This window comes from Oncorhynchus clarkii, chromosome 25 (assembly GCF_045791955.1).
Source record: "Oncorhynchus clarkii lewisi isolate Uvic-CL-2024 chromosome 25, UVic_Ocla_1.0, whole genome shotgun sequence".
Taxonomy (NCBI): domain Eukaryota; kingdom Metazoa; phylum Chordata; class Actinopteri; order Salmoniformes; family Salmonidae; genus Oncorhynchus; species Oncorhynchus clarkii.
Window position 1 is genome coordinate 41,719,443 of NC_092171.1, and position 19,410 is coordinate 41,738,852.

The 19,410-nt window shown below is 57.1% G+C and overlaps 1 protein-coding gene across 1 annotated transcript in view; it reads left to right on the plus strand.

The window, feature by feature from the left end:
* The window catches only part of LOC139383836 (mitogen-activated protein kinase kinase kinase kinase 5-like), a 151,613-nt gene extending 134,185 nt beyond the window's left edge, over positions 1-17,428 (plus strand). Inside the window, exons 32-34 of the mRNA XM_071128413.1 lie at positions 905-975; positions 13,384-13,439; positions 17,232-17,428. Coding sequence (XP_070984514.1) covers positions 905-975; positions 13,384-13,439; positions 17,232-17,319 — 215 coding nt within the window. The 3' untranslated portion in view covers positions 17,320-17,428. The remainder of the gene's footprint in view (positions 1-904; positions 976-13,383; positions 13,440-17,231) is intronic.
* Positions 17,429-19,410: the final 1,982 nt, after the last annotated feature.

Below are 19,410 nucleotides of genomic sequence, written 5' to 3' on the forward strand. Positions count from 1 at the left end.
AAAGTTAAATTCGTAACTAAATTGTTTTGTAAAATTTCTATTGGAAGGTTTTAATCATTTGCTAATATGTCTACTTATGATAAGGTAAAAGGTTTCTGTTTCTGTCTCCATTTAAATGGTATTAATATTAATTAGCATATTTTTCCGTTAATTCCCTTATATTCATGTTAATTCCCACGGGAAGTTTCCTCCTCCTGAATATTCCCCAAAATGTGCAATACGTGATCATACACAAATGGAAGCAAGGTTTGAAATTATTTATTTTTTAAAATCAAACACATCTGTTTGGGTTTCTTGCGGTCAATTTTCTGTCTACAAATTAAATAATTATGTAAATAATTAATAATGTAATTATTTGTAATTATGTTCCGACCCCTTGACCATCCGTTCCGGAAGAAATTGACCCACGGCTGAATCCATTTGATGATCCCTGGTGTATAGTAACAGTGGTATAATATGCATAGTAAGTGTTATAGCATATGTATAGTAACTGTGTAATAATGTATATGAAATCTGCTTTATTAAGGAAAGGTTTACTTGTGGTAAATACACTGACTGATACTCTTGATAAGAGTGCCTGCTAAATGATCAAAATATAATGTAATTGAAAAGACCACTGCTGATATCCTTCCTGTCTTGACTGACGTCCCTCTACCCTCCTCTCCTCCTACCACTGCTGATATCCTTCCTGTCTTGACTGACGTCCCTCTACCCTCCTCTCCTCCTACCACTGCTGATATCCTTCCTGTCTTGACTGACGTCCCTCTACCCTCCTCTCCTCCTACCACTGCTGATATCCTTCCTGTCTTGACTGACGTCCCTCTACCCTCCTCTCCTCCTACCACTGCTGATATCCTTCCTGTCTTGACTGACGTCCCTCTACCCTCCTCTCCTCCTGCTCCAGTGTGCCTTCAGGACAGTGTTCTGGCCTTCTGGAAGCACGGCATGCAGGGAAAGAGCTTCAAATCCAACGAGGTAGTTATTACTGTAGTAACACAACCATTCAGTCACTTTGTTAACTATATACAACCAGACTCTAAATATTATTTGTTTGTATTTTTGCGTTGTCATTTCAGAAAATGTCCAAATTATACACCAGTGGTGGGAAAAGTACCCAATTGTCATACTTGAGTAAAAGTAAATATACCTTCATAGAAAATGACTCAAGTAAAAGTCACCCAGTAAAATACTACTTGAGTAAAAGTCTAAGTAATATACATAATTATCAAAAGTAAATTGAATTGATCAAATGTACAAATGTACTAAAAGTTCAAGTATGAACCATTTAAAATTCCTTATATTAAGCAAACCAGACGGCGTAATTTTTTACAATTATGTGGTGACGGTGTGGTCTACTGGGGTGACGGTGTGGTCTACTGGGGTGACAGTGTGGGGTCTACTGTGGTGACGGTGTGGTCTACTGGGGTGACGGTGTGGTCTACTGGGTTGACGGTGTGGGGTCTACTGGGGTGATGGTGTGGTCTACTGGGGTGACGGTGTGGGGTCTACTGGGGTGACGGTGGGGTCTACTGGGGTGATGGTGTGGTCTACTGGGGTGACGGTGTGGGGTCTACTGGGGTGACGGTGGGGTCTACTGGGGTGATGGTGTGGTCTACTGGGGTGATGGTGTGGTCTACTGGGGTGACGGTGTGGGGTCTACTGGGGTGACGGTGTGGTCTACTGGGGTGACGGTGTGGGGTCTACTGGGGTGATGGTGTGGGGTCTACTGGGGTGATGGTGTGGTCTACTGGGGTGATGGTGTGGGTCTACTGGGGTGACGGTGTGGTCTACTGGGGTGACAGTGTGGGGTCTACTGTGGTGACGGTGTGGGGTCTACTGGGGTGATGGTGTGGTCTACTGGGGTGACGGTGTGGGGTCTACTGGGGTGACGGTGTGGTCTACTGGGGTGACGGTGTGGGGTCTACTGGGGTGACGGTGTGGGGTGACGGTGTGGTCTACTGGGGTGACGGTGTGGGGTCTACTGGGGTGATGGTGTGGGGTCTACTGGGGTGACGGTGTGGGGTCTACTGGGGTGACGGTGTGGGTCTACTGGGGTGACGGTGGGGTCTACTGGGGTGACGGTGTGGGGTCTACTGGGGTGATGGTGTGGGGTCTACTGGGGTGACGGTGTGGGTCTACTGGGGTGACGGTGTGGTCTACTGGGGTGACGGTGTGGTCTACTGGGGTGACGGTGTGGTCTACTGGGGTGACGGTGTGGGGTCTACTGGGGTGACGGTGTGGGTCTACTGGGGTGACGGTGTGGGGTCTACTGGGGTGACGGTGTGGGGTCTACTGGGGTGACGGTGTGGTCTACTGTGGTGACGGTGTGGTCTACTGGGGTGACGGTGTGGCCTACTGGGGTGACGGTGTGGGGTCTACTGGGGTGACGGTGTGGGTCTACTGGGGTGACGGTGTGGGGTCTACTGGGGTGACGGTGTGGTCTACTGGGGTGACGGTGTGGGGTCTACTGGGGTGACGGTGTGGGGTGACGGTGTGGTCTACTGGGGTGACGGTGTGGGGTCTACTGGGGTGATGGTGTGGGGTATACTGGGGTGACGGTGTGGGTCTACTGGGGTGACGGTGGGGTCTACTGGGGTGACGGTGTGGGGTCTACTGGGGTGATGGTGTGGGGTCTACTGGGGTGACGGTGTGGGTCTACTGGGGTGACGGTGTGGTCTACTGGGGTGACGGTGTGGTCTACTGGGGTGACGGTGTGGTCTACTGGGGTGACGGTGTGGGGTCTACTGGGGTGACGGTGTGGGTCTACTGGGGTGACGGTGTGGGGTCTACTGGGGTGACGGTGTGGGGTCTACTGGGGTGACGGTGTCTACTGTGGTGACTGGGGTGGGGTGGCCTACTGGGGTGACGGTGTGGTCTACTGGGGTGACGGTGGGGTCTACTGGGGTGACGGTGTGGGTCTGGGGTGACTGGGGTGACGGTGTGGGGTCTACTGGGGTGACGGTGTGTGGGTCTACTGGGGTGACGGTGTGGGGTCTACTGGGGTGACGGTGTGGGGTCTACTGGGGTGACGGTGTGGGGTCTACTGGGGTGACGGTGTGGGGTCTACTGGGGTGACGGTGTGGGGTCTACTGTGGTGACGGTGTGGGTCTACTGGGGTGATGGTGTGTATCTATGGTGTGTATCTACTGGGGTGTGGGGTCTACTGGGGTGATGGTGTGGGGTCTACCGTGGTGACGATGTGTGGTGACGGTGTGGGGTCTACTGGGGTGACGGTGTGGGGTCTACTGAGGTCTACTGTGGTGACGGTGTGGGTCTACTGGGGTGACGGTGTGGGTCTACTGGGGTGACGGTGTGGGGTCTACTGGGGTGATGGTGTGGGGTCTACCGTGGTGACGGTGTGGGGTCTACTGGGGTGACGGTGTGGGGTCTACTGGGGTGACGGTGTGGGGTCTACTGTGGTGACGGTGTGGGTCTACTGGGGTGATGGTGTGTATCTACTGGGGTGACGGTGTGGGGTCTACTGGGGTGATGGTGTGGGGTCTACCGTGGTGACGGTGTGGGGTCTACTGGGGTGACGGTGTGGGGTCTACTGGGGTGACGGTGTGGGGTCTACTGTGGTGACGGTGTGGGTCTACTGGGGTGACGGTGTGGGTCTACTGGGGTGACGTTGTGGGGTCTACTGGGGTGATGGTGTGGGGTCTACCGTGGTGACAGTGTGGGTCTACTGGGGTGACGGTGTGGGGTCTACTGGGGTGACGGTGTGGGGTCTACTGTGGTGACGGTGTGGGTCTACTGGGGTGACGGTGTGGGTCTACGGGGGTGACGGTGTGGGTCTACTGGGGTGACGGTGTGGGGTCTACTGGGGTGATGGTGTGGGTCTACTGGGGTGACGGTGGGGTCTACTGGGGTGACGGTGTGGGGTCTACTGGGGTGACGGTGTGGGGTCTACTGGGGTGACGGTGTGGGGTCTACTGTGGTGACGGTGTGGGTCTACTGGGGTGACGGTGTGGGTCTACTGGGGTGACGGTGTGGGTCTACTGGGGTGACAGTGTGGGGTCTACTGGGGTGACGGTGTGGGGTCTACTGGGGTGATGGTGTGGGGTCTACTGGGGTGACGGTGTGGGGTCTACTGGGGTGACGGTGTGGGGTCTACTGGGGTGATGGTGTGGGGTCTACCGTGGTGACGGTGTGGGTCTACCGTGGTGACGGTGTGGGTCTACTGGGGTGACGGTGTGGGGTCTACGGGGGTGACGGTGTGGGGTCTACTGTGGTGACGGTGTGGGTCTACTGGGGTGACGGTGTGGGGTCTACTGGGGGGATGGTGTGGGGTCTACTGTGGTGACGGTGTGGGGTCTACTGGGGTGACGGTGTGGGGTCTACTGTGGTGACGGTGTGGGGTCTACTGTGGTGACGGTGTGGGGTCTACTGTGGTGACGGTGTGGTCTACTGGGGTGACGGTGGGGTCTACTGGGGTGACGGTGGGGTCTACTGGGGTGACGGTGTGGTCTACTGGGGTGACGGTGTGGGTCTACTGGGGTGACGGTGTGGGGTCTACTGGGGTGACGGTGTGGGGTCTACTGGGGTGACGGTGTGGTCTACTGGGGTGACGGTGTGGGGTCTACTGGGGTGACGGTGTGGGGTCTACTGGGGTGACGGTGTGGGGTCTACTGGGGTGACGGTGTGGGGTCTACTGTGGTGACGGTGTGGGTCTACTGGGGTGATGGTGTGTATCTATGGTGTGTATCTACTGGGGTGTGGGGTCTACTGGGGTGATGGTGTGGGGTCTACCGTGGTGACGGTGTGTGGTGACGGTGTGGGGTCTACTGGGGTGACGGTGTGGGGTCTACTGGGGTCTACTGTGGTGACGGTGTGGGTCTACTGGGGTGACGGTGTGGGTCTACTGGGGTGACGGTGTGGGGTCTACTGGGGTGATGGTGTGGGGTCTACCGTGGTGACGGTGTAGGGTCTACTGGGGTGACGGTGTGGGGTCTACTGGGGTGACGGTGTGGGGTCTACTGTGGTGACGGTGTGGGTCTACTGGGGTGATGGTGTGTATCTACTGGGGTGACGGTGTGGGGTCTACTGGGGTGATGGTGTGGGGTCTACCGTGGTGACGGTGTGGGGTCTACTGGGGTGACGGTGTGGGGTCTACTGGGGTGACGGTGTGGGGTCTACTGTGGTGACGGTGTGGGTCTACTGGGGTGACGGTGTGGGTCTACTGGGGTGACGGTGTGGGGTCTACTGGGGTGATGGTGTGGGGTCTACCGTGGTGACGGTGTGGGTCTACTGGGGTGACGGTGTGGGGTCTACTGGGGTGACGGTGTGGGGTCTACTGTGGTGACGGTGTGGGTCTACTGGGGTGACGGTGTGGGTCTACTGGGGTGACGGTGTGGGGTCTACTGGGGTGATGGTGTGGGTCTACTGGGGTGACGGTGGGGTCTACTGGGGTGACGGTGTGGGGTCTACTGGGGTGACGGTGTGGGGTCTACTGGGGTGACGGTGTGGGGTCTACTGTGGTGACGGTGTGGGTCTACTGGGGTGACGGTGTGGGTCTACTGGGGTGACGGTGTGGGTCTACTGGGGTGACAGTGTGGGGTCTACTGGGGTGACGGTGTGGGGTCTACTGGGGTGATGGTGTGGGGTCTACTGGGGTGGCGGTGTGGGGTCTACTGGGGTGACGGTGTGGGGTCTACTGGGGTGATGGTGTGGGGTCTACCGTGGTGACGGTGTGGGTCTACCGTGGTGACGGTGTGGGTCTACTGGGGTGACGGTGTGGGGTCTACTGGGGTGACGGTGTGGGGTCTACTGTGGTGACGGTGTGGGTCTTCTGGGGTGACGGTGTGGGGTCTACTGGGGTGATGGTGTGGGTCTACTGGGGTGACGGTGGGGTCTACTGGGGTGACGGTGTGGGGTCTACTGGGGTGACGGTGTGGGGTCTACTGGGGTGACGGTGTGGGGTCTACTGGGGTGACGGTGTGGGGTCTACTGGGGTGATGGTGTGGGGTCTACTGGGGTGACGGTGTGGGTCTACTGGGGTGACGGTGTGGTCTACTGGGGTGACGGTGTGGTCTACTGGGGTGACGGTGTGGTCTACTGGGGTGACGGTGTGGGGTCTACTGGGGTGACGGTGTGGGTCTACTGGGGTGACGGTGTGGGGTCTACTGGGGTGACGGTGTGGGGTCTACTGGGGTGACGGTGTGGTCTACTGTGGTGACGGTGTGGTCTACTGGGGTGACGGTGTGGCCTACTGGGGTGACGGTGTGGGGTCTACTGTGGTGACGGTGTGGGTCTACTGGGGTGATGGTGTGGGTCTACTGGGGTGACGGTGTGGGTCTACTGGGGTGACGGTGTGGGGTCTACTGGGGTGACAGTGTGGTCTACTGGGGTGACGGTGTGGGGTCTACTGGGGTGACGGTGTGGGGTGACGGTGTGGTCTACTGGGGTGACGGTGTGGGGTCTACTGGGGTGATGGTGTGGGGTATACTGGGGTGACGGTGTGGGTCTACTGGGGTGACGGTGGGGTCTACTGGGGTGACGGTGTGGGGTCTACTGGGGTGATGGTGTGGGGTCTACTGGGGTGACGGTGTGGGTCTACTGGGGTGACGGTGTGGTCTACTGGGGTGACGGTGTGGTCTACTGGGGTGACGGTGTGGTCTACTGGGGTGACGGTGTGGGGTCTACTGGGGTGACGGTGTGGGTCTACTGGGGTGACGGTGTGGGGTCTACTGGGGTGACGGTGTGGGGTCTACTGGGGTGACGGTGTGGTCTACTGTGGTGACGGTGTGGTCTACTGGGGTGACGGTGTGGCCTACTGGGGTGACGGTGTGGTCTACTGGGGTGACGGTGGGGTCTACTGGGGTGACGGTGTGGGTCTACTGGGGTGACGGTGTGGGGTCTACTGGGGTGACGGTGTGGGGTCTACTGGGGTGACGGTGGGGTCTACTGGGGTGACGGTGTGGGTCTACTGGGGTGACGGTGTGGGGTCTACTGGGGTGACGGTGTGGGGTCTACTGGGGTGACGGTGTGGGGTCTACTGGGGTGACGGTGTGGGGTCTACTGGGGTGACGGTGTGGGGTCTACTGTGGTGACGGTGTGGGTCTACTGGGGTGATGGTGTGTATCTATGGTGTGTATCTACTGGGGTGTGGGGTCTACTGGGGTGATGGTGTGGGGTCTACCGTGGTGACGATGTGTGGTGACGGTGTGGGGTCTACTGGGGTGACGGTGTGGGGTCTACTGAGGTCTACTGTGGTGACGGTGTGGGTCTACTGGGGTGACGGTGTGGGTCTACTGGGGTGACGGTGTGGGGTCTACTGGGGTGATGGTGTGGGGTCTACCGTGGTGACGGTGTGGGGTCTACTGGGGTGACGGTGTGGGGTCTACTGGGGTGACGGTGTGGGGTCTACTGTGGTGACGGTGTGGGTCTACTGGGGTGATGGTGTGTATCTACTGGGGTGACGGTGTGGGGTCTACTGGGGTGATGGTGTGGGGTCTACCGTGGTGACGGTGTGGGGTCTACTGGGGTGACGGTGTGGGGTCTACTGGGGTGACGGTGTGGGGTCTACTGTGGTGACGGTGTGGGTCTACTGGGGTGACGGTGTGGGTCTACTGGGGTGACGTTGTGGGGTCTACTGGGGTGATGGTGTGGGGTCTACCGTGGTGACAGTGTGGGTCTACTGGGGTGACGGTGTGGGGTCTACTGGGGTGACGGTGTGGGGTCTACTGTGGTGACGGTGTGGGTCTACTGGGGTGACGGTGTGGGTCTACGGGGGTGACGGTGTGGGTCTACTGGGGTGACGGTGTGGGGTCTACTGGGGTGATGGTGTGGGTCTACTGGGGTGACGGTGGGGTCTACTGGGGTGACGGTGTGGGGTCTACTGGGGTGACGGTGTGGGGTCTACTGGGGTGACGGTGTGGGGTCTACTGTGGTGACGGTGTGGGTCTACTGGGGTGACGGTGTGGGTCTACTGGGGTGACGGTGTGGGTCTACTGGGGTGACAGTGTGGGGTCTACTGGGGTGACGGTGTGGGGTCTACTGGGGTGATGGTGTGGGGTCTACTGGGGTGACGGTGTGGGGTCTACTGGGGTGACGGTGTGGGGTCTACTGGGGTGATGGTGTGGGGTCTACCGTGGTGACGGTGTGGGTCTACCGTGGTGACGGTGTGGGTCTACCGTGGTGACGGTGTGGGTCTACTGGGGTGACGGTGTGGGGTCTACTGGGGTGACGGTGTGGGGTCTACTGTGGTGACGGTGTGGGTCTACTGGGGTGACGGTGTGGGGTCTACTGGGGTGATGGTGTGGGGTCTACTGTGGTGACGGTGTGGGGTCTACTGGGGTGACGGTGTGGGGTCTACTGTGGTGACGGTGTGGGGTCTACTGTGGTGACGGTGTGGGGTCTACTGTGGTGACGGTGTGGTCTACTGGGGTGACGGTGGGGTCTACTGGGGTGACGGTGGGGTCTACTGGGGTGACGGTGTGGTCTACTGGGGTGACGGTGTGGGTCTACTGGGGTGACGGTGTGGGGTCTACTGGGGTGACGGTGTGGGGTCTACTGGGGTGACGGTGTGGTCTACTGGGGTGACGGTGTGGGGTCTACTGGGGTGACGGTGTGGGGTCTACTGGGGTGACGGTGTGGGGTCTACTGGGGTGACGGTGTGGGGTCTACTGTGGTGACGGTGTGGGTCTACTGGGGTGATGGTGTGTATCTATGGTGTGTATCTACTGGGGTGTGGGGTCTACTGGGGTGATGGTGTGGGGTCTACCGTGGTGACGGTGTGTGGTGACGGTGTGGGGTCTACTGGGGTGACGGTGTGGGGTCTACTGGGGTCTACTGTGGTGACGGTGTGGGTCTACTGGGGTGACGGTGTGGGTCTACTGGGGTGACGGTGTGGGGTCTACTGGGGTGATGGTGTGGGGTCTACCGTGGTGACGGTGTAGGGTCTACTGGGGTGACGGTGTGGGGTCTACTGGGGTGACGGTGTGGGGTCTACTGTGGTGACGGTGTGGGTCTACTGGGGTGATGGTGTGTATCTACTGGGGTGACGGTGTGGGGTCTACTGGGGTGATGGTGTGGGGTCTACCGTGGTGACGGTGTGGGGTCTACTGGGGTGACGGTGTGGGGTCTACTGGGGTGACGGTGTGGGGTCTACTGTGGTGACGGTGTGGGTCTACTGGGGTGACGGTGTGGGTCTACTGGGGTGACGGTGTGGGGTCTACTGGGGTGATGGTGTGGGGTCTACCGTGGTGACGGTGTGGGTCTACTGGGGTGACGGTGTGGGGTCTACTGGGGTGACGGTGTGGGGTCTACTGTGGTGACGGTGTGGGTCTACTGGGGTGACGGTGTGGGTCTACTGGGGTGACGGTGTGGGGTCTACTGGGGTGATGGTGTGGGTCTACTGGGGTGACGGTGGGGTCTACTGGGGTGACGGTGTGGGGTCTACTGGGGTGACGGTGTGGGGTCTACTGGGGTGACGGTGTGGGGTCTACTGTGGTGACGGTGTGGGTCTACTGGGGTGACGGTGTGGGTCTACTGGGGTGACGGTGTGGGTCTACTGGGGTGACAGTGTGGGGTCTACTGGGGTGACGGTGTGGGGTCTACTGGGGTGATGGTGTGGGGTCTACTGGGGTGGCGGTGTGGGGTCTACTGGGGTGACGGTGTGGGGTCTACTGGGGTGATGGTGTGGGGTCTACCGTGGTGACGGTGTGGGTCTACCGTGGTGACGGTGTGGGTCTACTGGGGTGACGGTGTGGGGTCTACTGGGGTGACGGTGTGGGGTCTACTGTGGTGACGGTGTGGGTCTTCTGGGGTGACGGTGTGGGGTCTACTGGGGTGATGGTGTGGGTCTACTGGGGTGACGGTGGGGTCTACTGGGGTGACGGTGTGGGGTCTACTGGGGTGACGGTGTGGGGTCTACTGGGGTGACGGTGTGGGGTCTACTGGGGTGACGGTGTGGGGTCTACTGGGGTGATGGTGTGGGGTCTACTGGGGTGACGGTGTGGGTCTACTGGGGTGACGGTGTGGTCTACTGGGGTGACGGTGTGGTCTACTGGGGTGACGGTGTGGTCTACTGGGGTGACGGTGTGGGGTCTACTGGGGTGACGGTGTGGGTCTACTGGGGTGACGGTGTGGGGTCTACTGGGGTGACGGTGTGGGGTCTACTGGGGTGACGGTGTGGTCTACTGTGGTGACGGTGTGGTCTACTGGGGTGACGGTGTGGCCTACTGGGGTGACGGTGTGGGGTCTACTGTGGTGACGGTGTGGGTCTACTGGGGTGATGGTGTGGGTCTACTGGGGTGACGGTGTGGGTCTACTGGGGTGACGGTGTGGGGTCTACTGGGGTGACAGTGTGGTCTACTGGGGTGACGGTGTGGGGTCTACTGGGGTGACGGTGTGGGGTGACGGTGTGGTCTACTGGGGTGACGGTGTGGGGTCTACTGGGGTGATGGTGTGGGGTATACTGGGGTGACGGTGTGGGTCTACTGGGGTGACGGTGGGGTCTACTGGGGTGACGGTGTGGGGTCTACTGGGGTGATGGTGTGGGGTCTACTGGGGTGACGGTGTGGGTCTACTGGGGTGACGGTGTGGTCTACTGGGGTGACGGTGTGGTCTACTGGGGTGACGGTGTGGTCTACTGGGGTGACGGTGTGGGGTCTACTGGGGTGACGGTGTGGGTCTACTGGGGTGACGGTGTGGGGTCTACTGGGGTGACGGTGTGGGGTCTACTGGGGTGACGGTGTGGTCTACTGTGGTGACGGTGTGGTCTACTGGGGTGACGGTGTGGCCTACTGGGGTGACGGTGTGGTCTACTGGGGTGACGGTGGGGTCTACTGGGGTGACGGTGTGGGTCTACTGGGGTGACGGTGTGGGGTCTACTGGGGTGACGGTGTGGGGTCTACTGGGGTGACGGTGGGGTCTACTGGGGTGACGGTGTGGGTCTACTGGGGTGACGGTGTGGGGTCTACTGGGGTGACGGTGTGGGGTCTACTGGGGTGACGGTGTGGGGTCTACTGGGGTGACGGTGTGGGGTCTACTGGGGTGACGGTGTGGGGTCTACTGTGGTGACGGTGTGGGTCTACTGGGGTGATGGTGTGTATCTATGGTGTGTATCTACTGGGGTGTGGGGTCTACTGGGGTGATGGTGTGGGGTCTACCGTGGTGACGATGTGTGGTGACGGTGTGGGGTCTACTGGGGTGACGGTGTGGGGTCTACTGAGGTCTACTGTGGTGACGGTGTGGGTCTACTGGGGTGACGGTGTGGGTCTACTGGGGTGACGGTGTGGGGTCTACTGGGGTGATGGTGTGGGGTCTACCGTGGTGACGGTGTGGGGTCTACTGGGGTGACGGTGTGGGGTCTACTGGGGTGACGGTGTGGGGTCTACTGTGGTGACGGTGTGGGTCTACTGGGGTGATGGTGTGTATCTACTGGGGTGACGGTGTGGGGTCTACTGGGGTGATGGTGTGGGGTCTACCGTGGTGACGGTGTGGGGTCTACTGGGGTGACGGTGTGGGGTCTACTGGGGTGACGGTGTGGGGTCTACTGTGGTGACGGTGTGGGTCTACTGGGGTGACGGTGTGGGTCTACTGGGGTGACGTTGTGGGGTCTACTGGGGTGATGGTGTGGGGTCTACCGTGGTGACAGTGTGGGTCTACTGGGGTGACGGTGTGGGGTCTACTGGGGTGACGGTGTGGGGTCTACTGGGGTGACGGTGGGGTCTACTGGGGTGACGGTGTGGGTCTACTGGGGTGACGGTGTGGGGTCTACTGGGGTGACGGTGTGGTCTACTGGGGTGACGGTGTGGGGTCTACTGGGGTGACGGTGTGGGTCTACTGTGGTGACGGTGTGGGGTCTACTGTGGTGACGGTGTGGGGTCTACTGTGGTGACGGTGTGGTCTACTGGGGTGACGGTGGGGTCTACTGGGGTGACGGTGGGGTCTACTGGGGTGACGGTGTGGTCTACTGGGGTGACGGTGTGGGTCTACTGGGGTGACGGTGTGGGGTCTACTGGGGTGACGGTGTGGGGTCTACTGGGGTGACGGTGTGGTCTACTGGGGTGACGGTGTGGGGTCTACTGGGGTGACGGTGTGGGGTCTACTGGGGTGACGGTGTGGGGTCTACTGGGGTGACGGTGTGGGGTCTACTGTGGTGACGGTGTGGGTCTACTGGGGTGATGGTGTGTATCTATGGTGTGTATCTACTGGGGTGTGGGGTCTACTGGGGTGATGGTGTGGGGTCTACCGTGGTGACGGTGTGTGGTGACGGTGTGGGGTCTACTGGGGTGACGGTGTGGGGTCTACTGGGGTCTACTGTGGTGACGGTGTGGGTCTACTGGGGTGACGGTGTGGGTCTACTGGGGTGACGGTGTGGGGTCTACTGGGGTGATGGTGTGGGGTCTACCGTGGTGACGGTGTAGGGTCTACTGGGGTGACGGTGTGGGGTCTACTGGGGTGACGGTGTGGGGTCTACTGTGGTGACGGTGTGGGTCTACTGGGGTGATGGTGTGTATCTACTGGGGTGACGGTGTGGGGTCTACTGGGGTGATGGTGTGGGGTCTACCGTGGTGACGGTGTGGGGTCTACTGGGGTGACGGTGTGGGGTCTACTGGGGTGACGGTGTGGGGTCTACTGTGGTGACGGTGTGGGTCTACTGGGGTGACGGTGTGGGTCTACTGGGGTGACGGTGTGGGGTCTACTGGGGTGATGGTGTGGGGTCTACCGTGGTGACGGTGTGGGTCTACTGGGGTGACGGTGTGGGGTCTACTGGGGTGACGGTGTGGGGTCTACTGTGGTGACGGTGTGGGTCTACTGGGGTGACGGTGTGGGTCTACTGGGGTGACGGTGTGGGGTCTACTGGGGTGATGGTGTGGGTCTACTGGGGTGACGGTGGGGTCTACTGGGGTGACGGTGTGGGGTCTACTGGGGTGACGGTGTGGGGTCTACTGGGGTGACGGTGTGGGGTCTACTGTGGTGACGGTGTGGGTCTACTGGGGTGACGGTGTGGGTCTACTGGGGTGACGGTGTGGGTCTACTGGGGTGACAGTGTGGGGTCTACTGGGGTGACGGTGTGGGGTCTACTGGGGTGATGGTGTGGGGTCTACTGGGGTGGCGGTGTGGGGTCTACTGGGGTGACGGTGTGGGGTCTACTGGGGTGATGGTGTGGGGTCTACCGTGGTGACGGTGTGGGTCTACCGTGGTGACGGTGTGGGTCTACTGGGGTGACGGTGTGGGGTCTACTGGGGTGACGGTGTGGGGTCTACTGTGGTGACGGTGTGGGTCTTCTGGGGTGACGGTGTGGGTCTACTGTGGTGACGGTGTGTGGTGACGGTGTGGGTCTAACTTTGGGTACAGATGGGTTTTTTCAATGTAGTTCCTCAACAATTCCCTGTGTGGAATACTGTGTATGTTACCATGTGCATTCATGTGCAGGTCACCCAGGAGATTTCTGATCCCAGCAGAGTCTTCCGCCTCCTAGGATCTGACAGGTGGGTGGTGCTGGTCTTTAACTCATCACTCTTCTTCCTGTCCTCTCTTACCTGTCGTCTCTTACGTTTCCCCCCCCCCTCTCTTTTGCTCTCCTTTTCTCTCATATCCATCTCTTATATCTCCCTCTCTCTCCCCCCTTTCTCTCATATCCATCTTCTCTCTCTCCCCCCTTTCTCTCATATCCATCTTATCTCTCTCTCCTCCTTTCTCTCATATCCATCTTATCTCCCTCTCCCCCTTTCTCTCATATATCCCTCTCCTCCTTTCTCTCATATCTTCCTCTCCCCCTTTCTCTCATATATCCCTCTCCTCCTTTCTCTCTTATATCCCTCTCCTTCTTTCTCTCATATATCCCTCTCCTCCTTTCTCTCATATTTCTCTCATCTCTATATTCTCTCTCTACATTGTTTTTCCTCTCCTCCTCTCTAGTTAGATGAGGTAGTGTCCTTTTGACCTCTTAAGCCGTAGAGGTCAGGGCTGGTAGCTAGCTGTTATCCCCAGTGTCCTTGCACAGGATCTCATTGTTCATTGCCTGGAAACCACCAAACATCCAACTCCTCTCTCTCGCTCTCCTGAGTCCTTCAGAGTCCTCTTCAGACCTCTCTACAGAGAGATTCCATCTCTTTCTCCCGGTTTGCTTCCATTCCTATGGCGAGGCAGGTGCCACAGATCAAATCAACAGTCTTTGATCATTCAGTATGATAAGATCCTGAGTGGGAAAAGTCATTGTAATCTCAACGTTATCAGAAGAGGCTTGAAAACCTCCACATATTATACATGTGAGTCACACATTACAACTTCAATGATCCACCCACTGGCTGGTTACACTATCCCATTCACTACCCAAGAATGCAGCAGAGTGGGCGCTGTGGCAGGGAAGTCCCTAGACCCCCACACACTGTCAGACAGTGAGTGCAGCAATCAGTTCTCCTCGACTATAGAAACCACTAAATCTGGCTCAGACACAGGGCAGGAGCCCCCCTGGAGGGCAGGAGCCCCCCTGGAGGGCAGGAGCCCCCCTGGAGGGCAGGAGCCCCCTAGAGGGCAGGAGCCCCCCAGGAGGGCAGGAGCCCCCTAGAGGGCAGGAGCTCAGCACCATTCTTATTCCCCTGCAACAGCCTCTGCTCTACCAACCTGCATGTTTTATTCAGATTGGCACCTGGGCACTGCCACGCCAGCCTGGTTGGAGTGTCTCTCTGATCCTCTGTAATTCCATCTGATGGATCAGACGCTATGGTCTTGGACTGTGCCCTCTGTGGGCAGAGACACTCATCTCATCTGTCACTCTGCTGGAAGGATGGCACCTACCTCATCTCATCTGTCACCCTGACCGAAGGATGGCACCTATCTCTACTCATCTCATCTGTCACGCTGCTGGAAGGATGGCACCTACCTCGTCTCATCTGTCACGCTGACCGAAGGATGGCACCTACCTCATCTCATCTGTCACTCTGCTGGATGGATGGCACCTATCTCTACTCATCTGTCACGCTGACCGAAGGATGGCACCTACCTCATCTCATCTGTCACTCTGCTGGAAGTATGGCACCTACCTCATCTCATCTGTCACGCTGCTGGAAGGATGGCACCTACCTCATCTCATCTGTCACTCTGCTGGAAGTATGGCACCTACCTCATCTCATCTGTCACGCTGCTGGAAGGATGGCACCTACCTCATCTCATCTGTCACTCTGCTGGATGGATGGCACCTATCTCTACTCATCTCATCTGTCACGCTGCTGGAAGGATGGCACCTATCTCATCTCATCTGTCACGCTGCTGGATGTACGGCACCTACCTCATCTCCTCTGTCACTCTGCTGGATGGATGGCACCTACCTCATCTCATCTGTCACGCTGCTGGAAGGATGGCACCTACCTCATCTCATCTGTCACCCTGCTGGAAGGATGGCACCTACCTCATCTGTCACTCTGCTGGAAGGATGGCACCTACCTCATCTGTCACTCTGCTGGAAGGATGGCACCTACCTCATCTCATCTGTCACGCTGACCGAAGGATGGCACCTATCTCATCTCATCTGTCACGCTGCTGGAAGGATGGCACCTATCTCATCTGTCACCCTGACCGAAGGATGGCACCTACCTCATCTCATCTGTCACTCTGCTGGAAGTATGGCACCTACCTCATCTCATCTGTCACGCTGCTGGAAGGATGGCACCTACCTCATCTCATCTGTCACTCTGCTGGAAGTATGGCACCTACCTCATCTCATCTGTCACGCTGCTGGAAGGATGGCACCTACCTCATCTCATCTGTCACGCTGCTGGATGTACGGCACCTACCTCATCTCATCTGTCACTCTGCTGGATGGATGGCACCTATCTCTACTCATCTCATCTGTCACGCTGCTGGAAGGATGGCACCTATCTCATCTCATCTGTCACGCTGCTGGATGTACGGCACCTACCTCATCTCATCTGTCACTCTGCTGGATGGATGGCACCTACCTCATCTCCTCTGTCACTCTGCTGGATGGATGGCACCTACCTCATCTCATCTGTCACGCTGCTGGAAGGATGGCACCTACCTCATCTCATCTGTCACCCTGCTGGAAGGATGGCACCTACCTCATCTGTCACTCTGCTGGAAGGATGGCACCTACCTCATCTGTCACTCTGCTGGAAGGATGGCACCTACCTCATCTCATCTGTCACGCTGACCGAAGGATGGCACCTATCTCATCTCATCTGTCACGCTGCTGGAAGGATGGCACCTATCTCATCTGTCACCCTGACCGAAGGATGGCACCTACCTCATCTCATCGTCACTCTGCTGGATGGATGGCACCTACCTCATCTCATCTGACACGCTGACCGAAGGATGGCACCTACCTCATCTCATCTGTCACGCTGCTGGAAGGATGGCACCTATCTCATCTCATCTGTCACTCTGCTGGAAGTATGGCACCTACCTCATCTCATCTGTCACCCTGACCAAAGGACGGCACCTACCTCATCTCATCTGTCACCCTGACCGAAGGACGGCACCTACCTCATCTCATCTGTCACGCTGCTGGAAGGATGGCACCTACCTCATCTCATCTGTCACGCTGCTGGAAGGATGGCACCTACCTCATCTCATCTGCCACGCTGACCGAAGGATGGCACCTATCTCATCTCATCTGTCACGCTGCTGGAAGGATGGCACCTACCTCATCTCATCTGTCATGCTGCTGGAAGGATGGCACCTATCTCATCTGTCACCCTGACCGAAGGATGGCACCTACCTCATCTCATCTGTCACCCTGACCGAAGGATGGCACCTACCTCATCTCATCTGTCACGCTGCTGGAAGGATGGCACCTACCTCATCTCATCTGCCACGCTGACCGAAGGATGGCACCTAATCTCATCTCATCTGTCACCCTGACCGAAGGATGGCACCTACCTCTACTCATCTGTCACCCTGACCAAAGGATGGCACCTACCTCTACTCATCTCATCTGTCACCCTGACCGAAGGATGGCACCTACCTCTACTCATCTCATCTGTCACCCTGACCGAAGGATGGCACCTACCTCTACTCATCTCATCTGTCACCCTGACCGAAGGATGGCACCTATCTCATCTCATGATCTGTAGTGTCATATTAACTTAGTGCCATTTTAAAATGTAGCCAGTCCTCTTATCTTTCTGCCTGCTACTCTCTCTGACTCTATTCATTATATTCTATAAATTCTATTGTATAAATTGGACCTGGCTGGCAGCTATAACCTGCAGTGTTAATGTGTTACTGATGTGCTGCTGCTAACTGACATCTCTCTCTGACAGGGTGGTGGTTCTGGAGAGCCGGCCCACTGACAACCCCACAGCCCTCAGCAACCTCTACATCCTGGCCGGACATGAAAACAGTTACTAGCCCTGACCCCAGCCCTGTTACTGAGAACAGTTACTAGCCCTGACCCCAGCCCAGCCCTGTTACTGAGAACAGTTACTAGCCCTGACCCCAGCCCTGTTACTGAGAACAGTTACTAGCCCTGACCCCAGCCCTGTTACTGAGAACAGTTACTAGCCCTGACCCCAGCCCTGTTACTGAGAACAGTTACTAGCCCTGACCCCAGCCCTGTCCCTGTTACTGAGAACAGTTGCTAAAGGTCTTTGGGCTGTCTGGCCCAAAGACCGGTAGCCCTGTCTGGCTCAGCCTCTCTGATCACCAATAACCCTTCACTCAGCCTCTCTGATCACCAGTAACCCTTCACTCAGCCTCTCTGATCACCAATAACCCTTCACTCAGCCTCTCTGATCACCAGTAACCCTTCACTCAGCCTCTCTGATCACCAGTAACCCTTCACTCAGCCTCTCTGATCACCAATAACCCTTCACTCAGCCTCTCTGATCACCAATAACCCTTCACTCAGCCTCTCTGATCACCAGTAACCCTTCACTCAGCCTCTCTGATCACCAGTAACCCTTCACTCAGCCTCTCTGATCACCAGTAACCCTTCACTCAGCCTCTCTGATCACCAGTAACCCTTCACTCAGCCTCTCTGATCACCAGTAACCCTTCACTCAGCCTCTCTGATCACCAATAACCCTTCACTCAGCCTCTCTGATCACCAGTAACCCTTCACTCAGCCTCTCTGATCACCAGTAACCCTTCACTCAGCCTCTCTGATCACCAATAACCCTTCACTCAGCCTCTCTGATCACCAGTAACCCTTCACTCAGCCTCTCTGATCACCAGTAACCCTTCACTCAGCCTCTCTGATCACCAGTAACCCTTCACTCAGCCTCTCTGATCACCAATAACCCTTCACTCAGCCTCTCTGATCACCAATAACCCTTCACTCAGCCTCTCTGATCACCAGTAACCCTTCACTCAGCCTCTCTGATCACCAGTAACCCTTCACTCAGCCTCTCTGATCACCAGTAACCCTTCACTCAGCCTCTCTGATCACCAGTAACCCTTCACTCAGCCTCTCTGATCACCAGTAACCCTTCACTCAGCCTCTCTGATCACCAGTAACCCTTCACTCAGCCTCTCTGATCACCAGTAACCCTTCACTCAGCCTCTCTGTCCAGTGAAACAAACATGTCAGACGAGGGTTGTTATAGTGAACTACTTTCGACAGCCCCGTTCACCACCGCTCTTTTCTAGCCCCGTTCACCTTCTCCAGCCCCGTTCACCACCGCTCTTTTCTAGCCCCGTTCACCTTCTCCAGCCCCGTTCACCCACTCCAGCCCCGTTCACCACCTCTCTTTTCTAGCCCCGTTCACCACCTCTCCAGCCCTGAGTCCTCTGCTCAGAATGGGCTAAAAACTGATCGACTGGACTGGTGGAGCAGAATGTAGGCAGGAAAGGTTCAGACCAATGGACAGTCTTACTCTGGAGCCTCCACTTCTTCTCTCAACCTGTTACATATCAGCTGAAATACTGCAATATGACAAGACAATATCTAGAGGTGTTACTGAAAACGACTACTATAATAATTCAGATATTTAGGTCTGGTAGCAAATGGGAGTGTTGTATCTTTTTTGTCACAGGTCTGGTTGCCGATTAGCTCTGGTCTAGGACGATAGTGTGGCTTGCTAACTCTGAGCCTTGACTAGTTGGTTGATTTACAGGCTCTAGTTTAACTAATTATAGAATGGTTCCCAAAGAAAATCGTTTCAACTTTATTTATTAATCTCGAAGCAATATTTGGGTATGTTGGATTTACTAGCCGTGAGAGAGAGTTCAGTTTTGATGTTATTTTCAATACACTTGAGGTGTTGTCGTTTCATCCAAACATTTTGACAGTTGGTCAATCTGCCTTGCATCGTTTAGTTTTTTTTAAATATTTTTTTTATTTACTTCATAGACATCTGATGTCATCTACGTCCCAAATGGAACACTTCCCTGGGGCTCTGGTCAAATCCTTCTATGGTTAGGAGGTCATCACAACTAATGTCTTGGTTACAGTCAAGGGATTCCATGTCAGGAATGGCTACGGTTTCATCACCCATGAAA